General features: G+C 41.2%; 1 protein-coding gene across 1 annotated transcript in view; it reads left to right on the top strand.

The window, feature by feature from the left end:
- Positions 1-418: 418 nt before the first annotated feature.
- The window catches only part of ACOT12 (acyl-CoA thioesterase 12), a 74499-nt gene continuing 56575 nt past the window's right edge, over positions 419-18342 (top strand). Inside the window, exons 1-2 of the mRNA XM_011995570.1 lie at positions 419-568; positions 8966-9035. Of these exons, the coding sequence (XP_011850960.1) occupies positions 442-568; positions 8966-9035 (197 nt within the window). The 5' untranslated portion in view covers positions 419-441. The remainder of the gene's footprint in view (positions 569-8965; positions 9036-18342) is intronic.

Raw genomic sequence — 18342 nt, 5'->3', positions numbered from 1 at the left:
CTCCCTGGCGCAGCCTCCCCTGACACTCAGACATCCACCAATCCATTAGATGCTGGAGGTTTTGCGGAGACACTGTGTCCCTAATGAGGACTGCTTTGTGCAGTCACTGATAGCAGCTCTAGAAAGTGTAACAGCTTTTTTATCTCAAAAGATGTTCCTCGTGCTCTGGCCCTAGGGGAGCCGCCTTCCAGACCTGTCTACCCGGGAGCCCCCACCCCGCGCACTTCCCGGACTTCTCCCGAGACCCGAGAGCGCTGACTTTCCCCCACTCGCAATAGTCCTGAGGGCCCCCTCACTTGCAGCCCCCACCTCCCTGCGGCCAGAGGGTCAGAGGTTCGCGGCCCGGGCAGGCAGCGCCAGCGCCCTTTGGAGCTGGGCGGGGCGGGCAGAGCGGGCACGGCCGGGCGTCGGGGCCACAGGCATTGCACTCTAGCCCTGGCCATGGAGCGGCCGGCATCAGGCGAGGTGCTCATGAGCCAGGCCATCCAGCCGGCGCACGCCACTGCCCGCGGTGAGCTGAGCGCCGGGCAGCTGCTCAAGTGGATCGACACTACCGCCTGCCTGGCGGGTAGGCGGGCGCCGGGGCTGCGGGAGCGGCGGCGGCTGGGGGTGGCGGGGAGGAGGAAGGCGAGGAAGGTACTTGCGGACAGCTGAGCCCTGAGCAGCCAGGGGTAGGGGTGTTGCGACAGTGCGCCCGCGCTGGGCATGGCCGAGACCAATGGTTCCCAAATGTGTGGCTCTCAGGACTCCTTCATTCCATTAAATAAGTGAGGAGCCCAGAGAGCTTTTGCGGGGTTTTTTGTTTGTTTGTTGTTGTTTTTGAGACAAGGTCTCACTCTTGCCCGGGCTGGAGTGCGGTGGTGCCATCAGAGCTCGCTGCAGCCTCGACGCCCTGAGCTAAAGCAATCCTCCCACCTCAGCCTCCAGAGTAACTGGGACCACGGACGCACGCCACCAGGCCCAGCTAATTTGGGGGGTTTTGTTTTGTTTTGCTTTTGTAGGGATGAGGGTCTCACTATGTTGCCCAGGCTGGTCTCAAACTCCTGGACTCAAGGATCCCGAAGTGTTGGGATTACAGGTGTGAGCCACCGCACCCAGCCAGCTTTTGTTTATGTAGGCTATTTATACCACATTTACTGTAACAGAAATTTAAAATTTTTTAATTATTTTTTTTTAAAAAAAATGGACTACATGTTGACATAACATTTTTAATTAAAGAAATAACTATTTTCCACAAGAACAAAAGTGTAGCTAGAGGAGTGGTGACAGGTTACATCCTGGCGAGTCTCTCTAAAGTCTGGCTAACAGAGGATTGCTGACTTCTCATACCTGCTTCTGCATTCACCGTGCTGCTACCACACCCTTACATAGTCTCTGGAAAACTCCACTGTGTCCTTGTTAGAGAATGACAGTAAAAATGGCAAAAACATTTATTAAGGACTGAATTATGCCCCCCATGCCACCCACCGAAATTTATACATTGAAGTCCTAAGCCCTGGTGTGGCTCTATTTGGAGTGAAGAATTAAGGCTAATGAGGTCATAAGAGTGGAATTCTGGTCCTATACAATTAATGTCCTTATAAGAAGAGACATTGGAGAGCTTCATCTCTCTGCCATGTGAGGCCACAGCAGGAAGACAGCCATCCACAGGCCAGGAAGAGAGCCCTCGCTAGGACCTACACGGGCAAGCACCTCGATCTGGAACCTCCCTGCCTCCACAACTGTGAGAAATCAATGACTTGTTTAAGCCTTTTTTTTTTTTAAACAGGATTTGAGATTGGTTATATTAAGGTAACAATGGAAGCATGAATACAAAATGAATCCACACGTAGGAAAAAGAAACCATACAGAAACCACTGAGGTTGCTAATAATAATGATGCCTATTTCCAAGGCAACTGAATACATTATGAGACCACTGAAGTGACTTTTAGTTACCTTGTTTAGTGCCTCTGTCTTGTGATGGAGAAACAGTGGCCCACCTGCAGTTGTCATCATTTCTATGACCTGACATCTTTCAAAACCATGGAAAGATCCAACTGACAATCAATTACTCTATACCTTAATAGTTACATTACTATTAGTAGTATAATATTAATCACTGATAATATTACTATTATTAAGAAAACCTGTGTGATAAAGTTGGTTTGGGCAATATGAATCATGCCTGTGTTAAACACTCTGTGGTGACCCGAGGCACCACATAAGCAGGGGACATTATTTAGCCAAGGTGTAATTGAATCTGTATAGTAATACAAAACTGATTTCTCTGGGATTTTCTCAGAGTTTTTTATAGGCCAGGATTATCTTTTTAGCCACATTACTGCAATCCCAGTCATGGCCCCAAGGCATTGCTATGACCCCTAGGCCCTGCTGGATTCCAAAATGTCTTCTCAATATTTAAAGAAAGATGAAATATTCTCACTATCCTCACTTCTGTCTGTGGCCCCATTATTTTTCCAGTTCCTTAAGTCTAAAGGCTTGAAGCCATCTGAGTAATCCTCTATCTCACACGTCCGTGTATTATTTGGAACATCTTACACACACAGTTTTCTATTTGTGAATCTAGTGGCACCCAACTCCTCTAGTTGAGCAAGTCAAAAGTCTAGGAGTCATCCTTGATATCTCTCTCCACCTTACTTCTCCCTTCACATACTCTATGCATGGAGGAAGTCCTATCAGTGTTACCCCCTAAAGGAATCTCTGAAAGCCAAGCACTGTGCCGCACCCCCAATGCGACCATCTAGTCCAAGCTCTCATCATCTTTCATGCAGACTTCAGCAGTGATTTCCAAACCAGTCTCCATTCATTCTGGTCTCCTCTCCACACTGCTTCTAAAGTAACCTTTGAAGATGCTAATCTGATCATGTCATATGTTTTGTTCATTTTTCCCTTTCTTTTCTTCACCAAGGGCTTTAAGGATATTTCTAACATATTCAAGTGCTTCCTATTAAAAAATCTCCCACAGATAATAATTATAAACTCTGGGCAAAACACTAAATAAAAGAGACTTAAGGCAGGTGAAAAGTGAACAAAAGTAGGCTTAGAACACTTGAAAGTTAACACATGAAAGAACAAAATGATGTTGGCTTTTTCTGTGTTTGTTTTTTAAATGACTTGAAGCCTGAAAGAAAATGCCAGTCTGGTCCCAGCTATGGTTCTGATGGTAAACCCATAGGCTTGCTGGATTGAAGAGCCCAAAGACAGGGTTTGGGAAAAGTACAGCTACTGAAATACAAAAGGGAAAGTTCCAGAAAGGAAAGAGCCAGAGAGAGAGAGAGAGCCCTAAAATCTAACTATCATCTTTGTCCAGATACCTGGCAAATCTTGAATCATGTATACTAGGACGTACTCCAGACCTCCTGGTTGAGGCCAAAAGAACTGAAAATAGTTGTGTCCATCTGCAGGTAGACAGATTATAGTTTCAGTTTGGTCAGGTTAACTGCTTGCTTTAAAAAACAAAACCAAAAACAAAACCAACACTTTTCTGAGAAACACAGTTTCTACAATGGATCACTCACAATGGCTAGGATATTATTCAAAATTACTTGACATACAAAGGGAAACATGATTCATTCTTAAGAGAAAAGACAATCAATGGAGATTCATCCCTAGATGACCCTGATGCTGGAATTAAGCTTCAAGGATTTTAAAGCAACTAGTATAACTGTGCTCAAGAATATAATGAAAAATATGGTAATAAAGATTGCTGTAATCCCAGCACTTTGGGAGGCTGAGGCGGTTGGATCACTTGAGGTCAGGAGTTTGAGACCAGCCTGGTCAACATGATGAAACCCCGTCTCTACTAAAAACACAAAAATTAGCCACGTGTGGTGGCAGGCACCTGTAATCCCAGCTACTCGGGAGGCTGAGGCAGGAGAATCACTTGAATCTGGGAGGTGGAGATTGCAGTGAGCCGAGATTGTACCACTGCACTCCTGCCAGGGCAAAAGAGTGAGACCCCATCTCAAAAGAAAAAAAAAAAAAAAAAAAAACATTGAAAAGGCAGTACCTTTCTGCAGAGTAATAGAAACTATTTTTTGAAAGCCAAATGGTAATTCCAGAACTGAAAAATACAGTGTCTAAAATAACAAACTCAATGGCTAGGCTTAACAGCAGAATGGACATGACTGAGAAAAGAGTTAGTAAATGCAAAAATACATCACTAGAAATTATCCAATCTAAGAACAGAAAAAAAAGAATTTTAAAAATAAACAAAGTGTGACCAGGCACAATGGTTCATGCCTGTAATCCTAGCACTTTGGGAGGCTCAGGTAGGAGGATGGTTTGAACCCAGGAACTCAAGACCAGTCTGGGCAACATAGGGAGATCCTGTCTCTACCACACACACAAAAAAAATGTTAAAATTAGCCAGGCATGGTACCATGTACCTGTAGTCCCAGCTACTCAGGAGGCTGAGGTGGGAGGATGACTTGAGCCTGGGAGGTCGAGGCTGCAGTGAGCCATGATTCCACCACTTTACTCCAGCCTGGGCAACAGAGCAAGACCCTGTCTCAAAAAAAAAAAAAAAAAGACGTAAATAAAATAAAGTATCAGAGATTTGTGGAAAAATAAAACAAATGCAATTAGAGTTCCAAATATGGTGAAAGACATACAATTACAGATTCAAGGTTATAGCACATCAAGAAAAACTAATACAGGCTGGACATGGTGGCTCACACCTTTAATCCCAGCACTTTGGGAGGCTGAGGCAGGCAAATCACCTGAGGTCAGAAGTTCAAGACCAGCCTGGCCAACGTGGTGAAACCCCATCTGTACTAAAAATACAAAAATTAGTTGGGCACGGTGGCACACGCTTGTAATCCCAGCTACTCAGGAGGCTGAGGCAGGAGAATCACTTGAACCCAGGAGGCAGAGGTTGCAGTGAGCCAAGACTGTGCCACCACACTCCAGCCTGGACGACAGAGCGAGACTCTGTCTCCAATTTAAAAAAGAAAGAAAGAAAAACGAATACAAAGAATATATCCAGGCATATCATAGTCAAAATGATTAAGAGAAAATCTTGAATGCAGCCAGACTGAAACACCATATATAGGAGAACAATAATTAGAATTACCACTGACCTCATCAGAAACAGTGGAGACCAGAAGGCAGTGCGACAATATATTGAAGAATAATAATTACAAAAACTTTCAACCAAGAGCTTCAAGGCCCTGTGCATAGCCTGTCCTCAGCCTTCACTCCAGCCTCATCCCACCCACTCTCCCTCCTACTCTCTACATTGTAGTCACCAGGACCTTTGTAATTACTGTTCCCTCTGCTCAGCAGGCCCTCCCCTCTGCTGCCCTCAAGCCTTCCTGGACACCCCACCTAGTGTATTATTTCAGTTACTGACTCTCATAAAATCCCTGTTTTCTTCAGCGCACTTAGTCCATTTTGTCATTATATATCTGTATTAGTCCATTTTCATGCTGCTGATAAAGACATATCTGAGACTGGGTAATTTATAAAGAAAAAGAGATTTATTGGACTCGCAGTTCCACGTGGGTGGGGAAGCCTCACAGTCATGGCGGAAGGCGAAAGGCACTTCTTACATGGTGGTGGCAGGAGAGAAAATGAGAACCAAGCAGAAGGGGTTTCCCCTTATAAAACCATCACATCTCATGAGACTTATTCACTATCATGAGAATAGCACAGAAAAGATCCGCCCCCATGATTCAATTATCTCCCACCAGTTCCTTCCCACAACATGTGGGAATTATGGGAGCTACAATTCAAGATGAGGTTTGGGTGGGGACTCAGCCAAACCATATCAATATCCATTTAATTAACCTCTGGCTCATCCACTAGACTCCATGAGAGCAGGGGTCCTGGCTGTTTCCCATTGCCAGCACCTTACACAGAGGCTGCCTTGCATAACACAGGTGCTCAATCAATATCTGCTGAAGGAAGGAAGGAGTGAAGGAACGTTACCACTATTTTTATCAGTCATCATTTCATACTTACTTTACAATCACTTAGCTTCTCTTAGTTCTCCCAGGAAATCAGAAACAGCTTTAGGGTTTTCCACTTCTGCTGGTACACTGTACGAAGGGCAATCAAAAATCAAGAACCAGAACAAGCCAGTCTTGTGAGTTCATGTCATCTAATTGACACTTGTTTAAAAACACAGCACGCATGAAATGACATGTGAAGCCAGGACCCTATGGTGTTCTCCATATTTTTGTTTCTTTTAGTTTAATGACCCTTGAAAATCAATAGCATAAATCATGATTATTGAGCTCCTGAAACCCACATTGAGTCACGTTCTTCTCTGGTAGCGTTCTCTGGTTTGTCTAACCTCTTTCCTGAAAGTTCCTATTGCTTTTATAGTCAAAATCACTATTTAGGACAATGCATTTAATCTTTCTAAACCTAAATTTTCTTATTTATAAAAGGGAGCTAATAACAGTACCAACTTCATGTAATTAACATGCTTAAATGACTAGTCCAGTGCCTGATCAATAATAAATGCTTAATAAAAAGTAACTGTCATGATTTTGATACTTCTTGATCCCTTAAGAAACCTTGTGCTATAGATACAGGATACCCAATATAAACAATAAAAGTTTAAATTTTTTTTTTACTGGTTACTGCATTTTAGTTATCATTTAAGTCATTCACAATTGATAACTCAGCTGGGCATGGTGGCTTATGCCTGTAATTCCAGTGCTTTGAGGGGTCAAGGCGGGAGCATCACTTGAGCCCAGGAGTTTGGGACCAGCTTGGGCCAAATCATGAGAACCTGTCTCTACAAAAAAATATTTTAAACAATTTTTTAAAAGTTAGCTAGCTGTGGTGGCACATGCCTATAGTCCTAGCTACTCAGGAGGCTGAGGCAAGATCACTTGAGCCCAGGAGTTCGAGGCTGGAGTGAGCTATGATCATGCCGCTACACTCCAGCCTGGGTGATAGAGACCTTGTCTCTTAAAAAAAAAAAAGAAAAAAATACTCAAGATACTCATGTTGGTCTATATTATAACACTTTATTACTAAGAATTAATAACCTCAACATCCCATTCCCTCATGTCAAGTAACTGGAATGAATGTTTATGAAGTATTCTTTAATCAATGATTTAAGCATGTATTTGCAAGGTTTCAGTAGTTCCCTGGAAAACTTAAGCTCTGAAAGGGTACTGACTATGGCTGCATCTCTAAGTGCCATGGAGTGGACTGCTTAAAAGATAGAGCTCATGCACTGGCTCACGCCTGTAATCCCAGCACTTTGGAAGGCTGAGGTGGGCAGATCACAAGGTCAGGAGATCAAGACCATCCTGGCTAATATGGTGAAACCGTGTCTCTACTAAAAATACAAAAAATTAGCTGGACATGGTGGTGCACGCCTGTAGTCCCAGCTACTCGGGAGGCTGAGGCAGAAGAATCACTTGAACCCGGGAAGCGGAGGTTGCAGTGAGCCAAGATCACACCATTGCACTCCGGCCTGGGTGACAGAGTGAGACTCTGTCTGGAAAAAAATAATAATAATAACTCATTCAACTCAGTGTCTGGAAATCAGCAAGAACTTAACAAATGTTTGGTGCATTGAATTAAATTGAGTCCACCTTGAGCCTTCCTACAGCCCAATTCTTCCATATTCCCTTCCTTTCCCTGAACTAGTTGGAAGGATGGTTCCTTCCAACTAGTAACATTTGAATGTGCAATTTTCTGCAGAATTAGATCCTAGAAAGGAATGTGTTAAATACGTGCCCAGTGGAGTATCTCTCATGTCTTCTTACCTAGGACTATCAATTAATACATAGGTAGTTATAATGATCTAGTACACAAACGGAAGACAAATTCAGTACAATTTACTCGTTTTTCTTAATCATGTGGCACCAGGACTGAAGTCTCCAAAACTAAAATGAGGTCAAAAGTTCTTATAAAGCCAATATAATCTGTTTGGCTTTCAATTGACTGTTTCCCAAAATCAAATCTGGCAGAAGCACATGTCAAAATCTTTCCCACAGAGGATAAATTCTGGTATTTTTTTATGTAAAGCAAATCCTGCAATTAAAAAAAAAAAAAAATCTGAGCAAATTACGTGCAGACATAGAACAGGGAAATAACCAGGCTTCTTCCTGGACTCTCCCACCCTACTCAATACTCCTCCTTCAAGGCAATTAATGTATACTGAATTTGGCATAAATTTGGTAATAATAAAATAAATATTGACTAAATATCTCCTGTGTGCCCATCTCTCTTTCTCTGATACCCAGAGAAGATCCTCTTTGATTTGGGATGACTCGGGGTTTCCAGTACCACTCAGCGCTTACAGTGGTTAAATCATTCACGCAGCGGGGCGCGGTGGCTCACGCCTGTAACCCCAGCACTTTGGGAGGCTGAGGCGGGCAGATCACGAGGTCAGGAGATCAAGACCATCCTGGCTAACACAGTGAAACCCTGTCTCTACTAAAAATACAAAAAAATTAGCCAGGCGAGGTGGCAGGCGCCTGTAGTCCCAGCTACTCGGGAAGCTGAGGCAGGAGAATGGTGTGAGCCCGGGAGGCGGAGCTTGCAGTGAGCCAAGATATCGCCACTGTGCTCCAGCCTGGGCGACAGAGGGAGACTCCGTCAAAAAAAAAATAAAAAAAAAATCATTTAACCTGTGATGCCTTGATTTTAAAAGAAGAAGGATAGTACCTGATAAAATATTTAAAGTCAGCACCAACTTACTAAAATTGCTATTTCAATAGCTAGATTTGTGGGATATTGGTATTAAATTTCAAATACAAGATCATGTAAGTTAAAATTTAGGATGAAGTGCAGTAATTACCACACAGTAGAAACATAACAGAGCAGAGAAGCTTGTATGGAGCCAGTTGATCCACAAATTGTGGGTACAGTGGTGCTATAATGAATGAGGGATGGATGACTAAGATCAATGCACTTACATTTCATTCCTTTCCCTTATACTGAAATATTCTAATATCACCACTAAAGCAGCATGTTTTTATGTATTTTTTGAAGCTGAGAAACATGCTGGAGTTTCCTGTGTTACAGCCTCAGTGGATGACATACAGTTTGAGGAGACAGCTAGGTAAGTGACATTGCTCCATCGCTCCTTTCTCCTAGGTTTGTTGGTTCATCTGGGACGTGGATTGGTGGCACCTGAGCTTACTCATGCAGAGGTAGTGATCTTGTTTCTTAATAAAATAAATAACATGTGACCCAATTTAAGTAAAAAAATAATCACAGGGCCTACTTATAAGAAACACTCCTAAGTGTAACTTCAGTCTTAATTTTGTGGAGAAATAGTTCTCAGCCTGAGATGCATTGTGGCATAAGGCATAACAGCCAAACAGACTTTCTGCAGGCTCCTTTTTTTAATTGTCTCGCTCTGCTGCCCAGACTGGAGTGCAGTAATGCGATCTCGGCTCACTGCAACCTATTCCTCCTGGGCTCAAGTGATCCTCCTGTCTTAGCCTCCCAAGTAGCTGGGACTACAGGCACGTGCCACCATGCCCACCTGGCTAATTTTTTTTTTTTTTTTTTTGTAGAAACAGGGTTTCATCATCTTGTCCAGGCTGATCTCAAACTCCTGGGCTCAAGCGGTCCACCCACTGGCTTCCCAAAGTGCCAGGATTACAGGCGTGAGCCACCATGCCTGGCCACTATAAGCTAATTATTAATGTCCCCTTCCTGTACTAGAAGAATAACTAATGATAATAAGATCTTTATGATGGTGAATTTCATCATTAGGTTGTTAGGTAAACACTAATTCATCTAAGTAGAGAGAGCAAATTATGAAAAACATTTTATGTGTGAAAGTTCTTAACCATCTCTTATTGTAGAAAATTTCAAGATACACAAACATTTCAAACGTACTTATTTAGGTTGGTAATTGTGAAAACCACAATTACTTTTGCACCAACCTATAAAACAGGAGAGGATAGTACAGTGTATCCCGAGGACCCCTCACCCCCAGCTATAGCAATTATCAACTCACAGACACTCTTGCTTTATCAATACCTCTCTATACTCCCCCATATGCCTGGAGTGTTTTGAGGAAAATTCCAAGCATCATCTATATACAGTCATGCATCACTTAATGATGGGATATGTTCTGAGAAATGCATCCCTAATGACTTCATCCTTGTATGAACATCATAGAGTGTACTTACACAACCTCAACAGTACAGCCTCTTACACACCTAGGGTATGTGGTGTAGCCTATTGTTCCTAGGCTACAAACCTGTGCAGCCTGTTACTGTACTGAAAATTGTAGGCAATTGTAATACCGTGGTGACTATTTGTGTGTCTAAACATGGCTAAACATTAAAAAGATACAGTAAAATACAGTATAAAAGATTAAAAAATGGTACATCTGGCCAGGCGCGGTGGCTCACGCCTGTAATTCCAGCACTTTGGGAGGCCGAGGTGGATGGATCACCTGAGGTCAGGAGTTTAAAACCAGCCTGGCCAACGTGAAACCCCATCTCTACTAAAAGTACAAAAATTAGCCAGGTGTGGTGGCGGGCGCCTTTAATCCCAGCTACTTAGGAGGCTGAGGCAGGAGAATAACTTGAACCCAGGAGGCAGAGGTTGCAGTGAGCCCAGATCACACCATTACACTCCAGCCTGTGTGACAAGAGCGAGACTCCGTCTCACAAAAAAAAAAAAGGTACACCTGTATAGGACACTTACCATGAATGGGGCTTAGAAGGCTGGGAGTTGCTCTGTGTGAGTCAGTGAGTGAGTGCTGAGCAATGTGAAGGCCCCAGACGTTACTGTACACTACCATAGATTTATAAACACCACACAGGCTACACCAAATTTATAAAAAAAATTTTCTTTCTTTAATTATAAATTAACTTTAGATTATTGTAATGTTTTTACTTTATAAACTTAAAAAAATTTTGTTGATTCTTTTGTAATAATACTGAGCTTAAAACACAAGCCTTTTATAGAGCTGTACAAAAATATTTTTCTTTATGTCCTTACCTTATTCTATAAGCTATTTTCTATTTTTAAAATTTGTTATTAAAAACTGTGACACAAACACATACATTAGCTTAGGCCTACACAGAGTCGGGATCACCAGTATCACTGTTCTGCTTCCACATCCTGTCTCACTAGAAGGTCTTATGGGATTTATTAAACCAGGATTCAGTATAGGTGATAGGTCTCTTAAGTGTCTTTTAACATAAAATTTTCCCTTCCTTCTTTTATCTTGCAATTTATTTTTTAAAGAAACCTGGTCATTTGCTTTATAGAATTTACACATTCTGTATTTGCTCACTATAGCCTTGATTAATGTGTTCTCCTGTCCTTTGTATTTCTTGTAATCTGACAGTTACATCTAAAAATTGACATGATGAAAGTTTGATTTTTTTTTTTCTTTGAGATGGAGTCTTGCTCTGTCACCCAGGCTGGAGTGCAATGGCGCGATCTTGACTCACTGCAACCCGGGTTCAAGCGATTCTCCTGCCTCAGCCTCCCAAGTAGCTGGGACTACAGGCCCCTGCTACCATGCCCTGATAATGTTTGTATTTTTAGTAGAGACGGGGCTTTGCCATGTTGGCCAGGCTCAAACTCCTGACCTCAGGTGATCCACAGTGCTGGGATTACAGGCGCCTGCCACCACGCCCAGCTGATGAAGGTTTGATATTTTCGTAAAAATTTCTCATGTCAAGGCCATATAATATCTAATGATCATAGGCTACAACCATTCTGTCATTAGATATTGGTAACATGGTAATATGCTAATTCTACCATTTCTTCTTCATTTGTTTTCTAAAATACTTCTCTAGAGGGAAACTCACTAATGACCTGAGTATCCTGAGGAAAAGTTTGTCCAGGAAAGGCTTGACTCTTTCCCTTTATTCATTAGGAACGTACAGATTTTCATGTACTTGATGTGTTACAATTAATCAATGTTCTTATTCTTTTTTTTTTTTTTGAGACAGAGTTTCACTCTTGTCGCCCAGACTGGAGTTCAATGGCGCGATCTCGGCTCACTGCAACCTCTGCCTCCTAGGTTCAAGCAATTCTTCTTCCTCAGCCTCGCGAAGTAGCTGGGATTACAGGTGCCCGCCACCAGGCCCAGCTAATTTTTTTGTATTTTTAGTAGAGATGGGGTTTCACCATGTTGGCCAGGCTGGTCTCAAACTCCTGACCTCAGGTGATCCACCTGCCTCGGCCTCCCAAAGTGTTGGAATTACAGGTGTGAGCCACTGGGCCTGTGCAATGTTATTATTCTTACAGAAGCTCAGACTGCCGTGTCTTTGCGCAGTGGGAGCTTCTTCAGTTTAATCCCTAAGTCCCTTGAACAACAGCCCAATGTTAAAGATGTTTAGTAACTCCTTGGCCTTCTGCTATAAAATGTTTCAGACTCATCTTTTACATTTCCCCCCCACAAACTTAGAATCCGTTACTTCTCCAAGGAGTCCTGATTCCTTGCAGTAGACATGAGAAGCAGAGACCACAACCTGGGCAGGAAAGGTGCTCCTCACATCAAAATGGGCATTAGTTCTCGGCCTTTTCAGTGGACGGAATTAGAAATTATGTATTTTTAAAGCATTTATATTAATAATCTGTAATCATTTAGGGTTATATGTTTTTACTTAATTTCTTTGATTTTGTGTCTGTATCTCTGGTTTTTAATTTTATTTTATGCTGAATATCTTGATATTTAGATTCAAATTAATATGTATATACATATTAATTAGATTCAGAATAGCAGTACCAATATTATCACTAACAAATGAATAGAGAAAGTAGTTTAAGATTATTTATGAAGTTTCTTTCTCAAACTATGTCTCATCTGGTACAGTCAAGTCACTGTATTTTGAAGTCACTTGAAATAATCCTTTTCCATGTGGTTAAGCTGCTGACTTCATACATTCTTAAGTTCATTTGTTTAATTTGCTTTTTTATTTTGTAGGAATGACTTTTCTTTTCATTTAATTTTGTTTTATAGTTTAAAATATCTACAGGTACCAGAGTCCAATCTGGAAAATAGACCCATTTCACCCCGGGGAATCTGGCTCCTCCCTACCTTCTATCTAGGCCCCTCCCTCTCCCTCTATGTAACCATTTTATTTATTTTGTGGCTTATCTTTCTTTTTTTAATGTAAAGAAATATTTATATATATCCTCACTTTTTTCACTTAAAATAAAAATGAGGTGGAGAAAAGTATATATAGTGTATAAAGTATATGCTGTAAAAGTATACAGTATTTCTATCTAGAAAATCACTCCATACCAATATGCATAGCAGCATTTTGGTCAGTGACAGCAGTCCCATAAGATTTTAATACTGGCCGTGTGTGGGAGCTCACACTGGTAATCCTTGCACGTTGGAAGGCTGAGGTGGATGGATCAGCTGAGGTCAGGAGTTTGAGACCAGCCTGGCCAGCATGATGAAACCCCATCTCTACGAAAAATACAAAAAATTAGCTGGGCATGATGGCACATGCTTGTAATCCCAGCTACTCAGGAGGCTGAGGCAGGAGAATCACTTGAACCCAGGAGATGGAGGTCGCAGTGAGCCAAGTTTGCACCACTGCACTCCAGCCTGGGCAACGAGAACAAAACTCCATCTCAAAAAAAAAAAAAAAAAAAAAAAGATTTTAATACTGCATTTTTACTGCATCTTTTCTACATTTAGCTATGTTTGGATACACGAATACTTACCACTGTTTACGGTTGCCGACAGTATTCAGCACAGTAACATCCTCTACAGGTTTGTGGCCTGGGAGCAATAGGCTAGACCATATAGCCTAGGTGTGTAGGAGGCTATACCATCTAGGTTAGTGTGGGTGCACTCTATGATGTTTCCACAACAACAGAATCACCTAATGAAGCATTTCTCAGAACATATCCCTGTCATTAAACTAGGCATAACTATAAGTAGATATTCATCATTCCTTTTAATAGCTACATAGTACTCCATTGTGGAAGCACACTACATTATTCAACTGGTCCTCCACTGATGAACATTTAGATTATTTCCAGTCTTTTGCTATTACAAATAATATTTCAATTTGCAGTCTTGTGCAGATGTCTGTTTGTATTTTTGCCAGTATATTTGTAGGATAGATTTCTTTCTTTCTTTTTTAAGACAGAGTCTCGCTCTGTCACCCAGGCTGGAGTGCAATGGCGTGATCTCGGCTCACTGTAGCCTCTGCCTCCCAGGTTCAAGCGATTCTCCTGCCTCAGCCTCCCTAGTAGCTGAGACTATGGGCACGTGCCACCACACCTGGCTAATTTTTGAATTTTTAGTAGAGACGGGGCTTTGCCATGTTGGCCAGGCTGGTCTCGAACTCCTGACCTCAGGTGATCCACCTGCCTCACCCTCCCAAAGTGCTGGGATTACAGGCATGAGCCATCATGCCTGGCCTTTGTGGGATAGATTTCTAGAAATTGGATTGCTGAGTCAAAGGGTAAATGAATATGTCATTTTATTAGACATTGCCAAATTCCTCTCCATAGCAGTTGTTATGTAGGTTTTATCAGTTTTCAAACTTGTAAAATTAAAGGTTAATAAAACTGTGCCAGAAATTTAAATTTGTTCAGATTTCTAATATAGAAATTAATTGTTTATATAAATATGCATATGTATGTATTATTAAACTCTTTCTTTACCTCCAGTTTTTCTGCCAAAAAATGCTACAGATTATGACAGGTATGTAGAGTAACAATATATGCTCAAAGGCTTTAACCAGATGCGGTCACTCTTCTAGGTAAACCCAACTGGTTCATCTTATAGACTGTCTTTAATATATCTAGACCAGATGCAGTGGCTCATGCTGTATCCCAGCACTTTGGGAGTCCAATGCAGGAAGATCATTTGAGCCCAGGAATTTAAGGCTCCAGTGAGCCATAATTAAACCACTGCACTCCAGCCTGGATGACAGAGTGAGATATGTGTATCTGAACAAGCCTCTCTACTATGATTAAAATAGTGTGAATTGCAATTTTTTACCAGAAGTCTGAATAGGGTAATGTTTCCAAGGCTCTGGAGCCAGATAAAACCAGGGTTTGAACTCTGATCCTGCCAGTTGCTATGTCACCTTCTAAGGCCATTTCCTGATGGGAATGAAATGGGAATGATAATGCCCACCTCATGGGATTACTGCTTAATGAATGGTGTGTTGTTAGATTATGATACAAAGCATTTAGCATGGTGCTTGATTTTTATTATTATTATTATACTTTAAATTCTGGGGTACATGTGCAGAACGTGCAGGTTTGTTACTTAGGTATACATGTGCCATGGTGGTTTGCTGCACCCATCAACCCGTCATCTACATTAGGTATTTCTCCTAATACTATCCCTCCCCTAGCCCCCCACCCCTTGACAGGCCCCAGTGTGTGATGTTCCCCTCCCTTTGTCCATGTGTTCTCTTTGTTCACCTCCCACTTATGAGTGAGAACATGCAGTGTTTGGTTTTCCGTTCTTGTGTTAATTTGCTGAGAATGATGGTTTCAAGCTTCATCCATGTCCCTGCAAAGGACACAAACTCATCCTTTTTTATGGCTGCCTAGTATTCCATGGTGTATATGTGCCACGCTTTCTTTATCCAGTCTGTCACTGATGGACATTTGGGTTGCTTCCACGTCTTTGCTATTGTGAACAGTGCCGCAATAAACATGTGTGCATGTGTCTTTATAGTAGAATGATTTATAATCCTTTGGGTACATATCCAGTAATGGGATTGCTGGGTCAAATGGTATTTCTAGTTCTAGATCCTTGAGGAATCGCCATGCTCTCTTCCACAATGGTTGAACTAATTTACACTCCCACCAACAATGTAAAAGCGTTCTTATTTCCCCACATACTCTCCAGCATCTGTTGTTTCCTGACTTTTTAATGATTGTCACGTAACTGGTGTGAGATGGAATCCCATTGTGGTTTTGATTTGCATTTCTCTAATGACCTGTGATGGTGAGCTTTTTTTCTTAAGTTTTTTGGCCACATAAAAAAGTAGTTTATCCAATTCTGTGAAGAAAGTCAATGGTAGCTTGATGGGGATAGCATTGAATCTATAAATTACTTTGGGCAGTATGGCCATTTTCACGATATTGATTCTTCCTATCCATGAGCGTGGAATATTTTCCCATTTGTTTGTGTCCTCTCTTATTTCCTTGAGCAGTGGTTTGTAGTTCTCCTTGAAAAGGTCCTTCACATCCCTTGTAAGTTGTATTCCTAGGTATTTTATTCTCTTTGTAGCAATTGTGAATGGGAGTTCATTCATGATTTGGCTCTCTGTTTGTCTGTTATTGGTGTATAGGAATGCCTGTGATTTTTGCACATTGGTTTTGTATCTTGAGACTTTGCTGAAGTTGCTTATCAGTTTAAGGAGATTTTGGGCTGAGATGATGGGATTTTCTAAATATACAATCATGTAATTTGCAAACAGAGACAATTTGACTTCCTCTTTTCCTATTTGAATGCCCTTTATTTCTTTCTCATGCCTGATTGGCCTGGCCAGAACGTCCAATACTGTGTTGAAGAGGAGTGGTGAAAGAGGGCATCCTTGTCTTATGCCAATTTTCAAAGGGAATGCTTCCAGATTTTCCCCATTCAGTGTGATATTGGCTGTGGGTTTCTCATAAATAGCTCTTATTATTTTGAAATATGTTCCATCAATATCTAGTTTATTGAGAGTTTTTAGCATGAATGGGTTGTTTAATTTTGTTGAAGGTCTTTTATGCATCTATTGAGATAATTATGTGGTTTTTGTCATTGGTTCTGTTTATGTGATGGATTTCATTTATTGATTTGTGTATGTTGAACCAGCCTTGCATCCCAGGGATGAAGTTGACTTGATCATGGTGGATAAGCTTTTTGATGTGCTGCTGGATTCTGCTTGCCAGTATTTTATTGAGGATTTTCACATCGATGTTCATCAGAGATATTGGCCTGAAATTTTCTTTTTTTGTTGTGTCTCTGCCAGGTTTTGGTATCAGGATGATGCTGGCCTCATATAATGAGTTAGGGAGGAGTCCATCTTTTTCTGTTGTTTAGAATAGTTTCAGAAGGAATGGTACCAGCTCCTCTTTGTACCTCTGGTAGAATTCAGCTGTGAATCCATCTGGGCCTGGACTTTTTTTGGTTGGTAGGCTATTAATTACTGCCTCAATTTCAGAACTTGACATTAGTCTATTCAGAGATTCAACTTCTTCCTAGTTTAGTCTTGGGAGGTTTTATGTGTCCAGGAATTTATCCATTTCTTCTAAATTTTTTAGTTTATTTGTGTAGAGGTGTTTGTAGTATTCTCTGATAGTAGTTTGTATTTCTGTGGGAGCAGTGGTGATATCCCCTTTATCACTTTTTATTGTGTCTATTTGAGTCTTCTCTCTTTTCTTCTTTATTAGTCTGGCTGGCGATCTATCTATTTTGTTGATGTTTTCAGAAAAACAGCTTCTGGATTCATTGATTTTTTTGAAGGGTTTTTCATGTCTCTATCTCCTTCAGTTCTGCTCTGATCTTAGTTATTTCTTGTCTTCTGCTCACTTTTGAATTTTTTTGCTCTTGCTTCTCTCGTTCTTTTAATTGTGATATTAGGGTGTCGATTTTAGATCTTTCCTGCTTTCCCTTCTGGGCATTTAGTGCTGTAAATTTCTCTCTACACACTGCTTTAAATGTGTCCCAGAGATTCTGGTATGTTGTGTCTTTGTTCTCATTGGTTTCAAAGAACTTATTTATTTCTGCCTTCATTTCGTTATGTACCCAGTAGTCATTCAGGAGCAGGTTGTTCAGTTTCCATGTAGTTGAGTGATTTTGAGTGAGTTTCTTAACCTTGAGTTCTAATTTGATTGTACTTTACCCTGAGAGACTGTTTGTTATGATTTCCATTCTTTTGCATTTGCTGAGGAGTGTTTTACCTCCAATTATGTGGTCGATTTTAGAATAAGTGATATGTCGTGCTGAGAAGAATGTATATTCTGTTCATTTGGGGTGGAGAGTTTTGTAGGTGTCTATTAAGTCTGCTTGGTCCAGAGCCGAGTTCAAGTTCTGAATATCCTTGTTAATTTTCTGTCTCGTTGATCTGTCTAATATTGACAGTGGGGTGTTAAAGTCTCCCACTATTATTGTGTGTCTCTTTGTAGGTCTCTAAGAACTTTCTCTATGAATCTGGGTGCCCCTGTATTGGGTGCATATATATTTAGGATAGTTACTCTTCTTGTTGAATTGATTCCTTTACCAATATGTAATGTCCTTCTTTGTCTCTTTTGATCTTTGTTCGTTTAAAGTCTGTTTTATCAGAGACTAGGATGCAACCCCTGCTTTTTTTTTGCTTTCCATTTGCTTGGTAAATATTCCTCCAGCCCTTTATTTTGAGCCTACGTGTGTCTTTGCACATGAGATGGGTCTCCTGAATACAGCACACTGATGG

This window comes from Mandrillus leucophaeus, unplaced genomic scaffold (assembly GCF_000951045.1).
Source record: "Mandrillus leucophaeus isolate KB7577 unplaced genomic scaffold, Mleu.le_1.0 Scaffold491, whole genome shotgun sequence".
Lineage (NCBI taxonomy): Eukaryota > Metazoa > Chordata > Mammalia > Primates > Cercopithecidae > Mandrillus > Mandrillus leucophaeus.
Note: the sequence above shows the minus strand (reverse complement) of the source record. Positions and strands in the feature narration are given on the sequence as shown.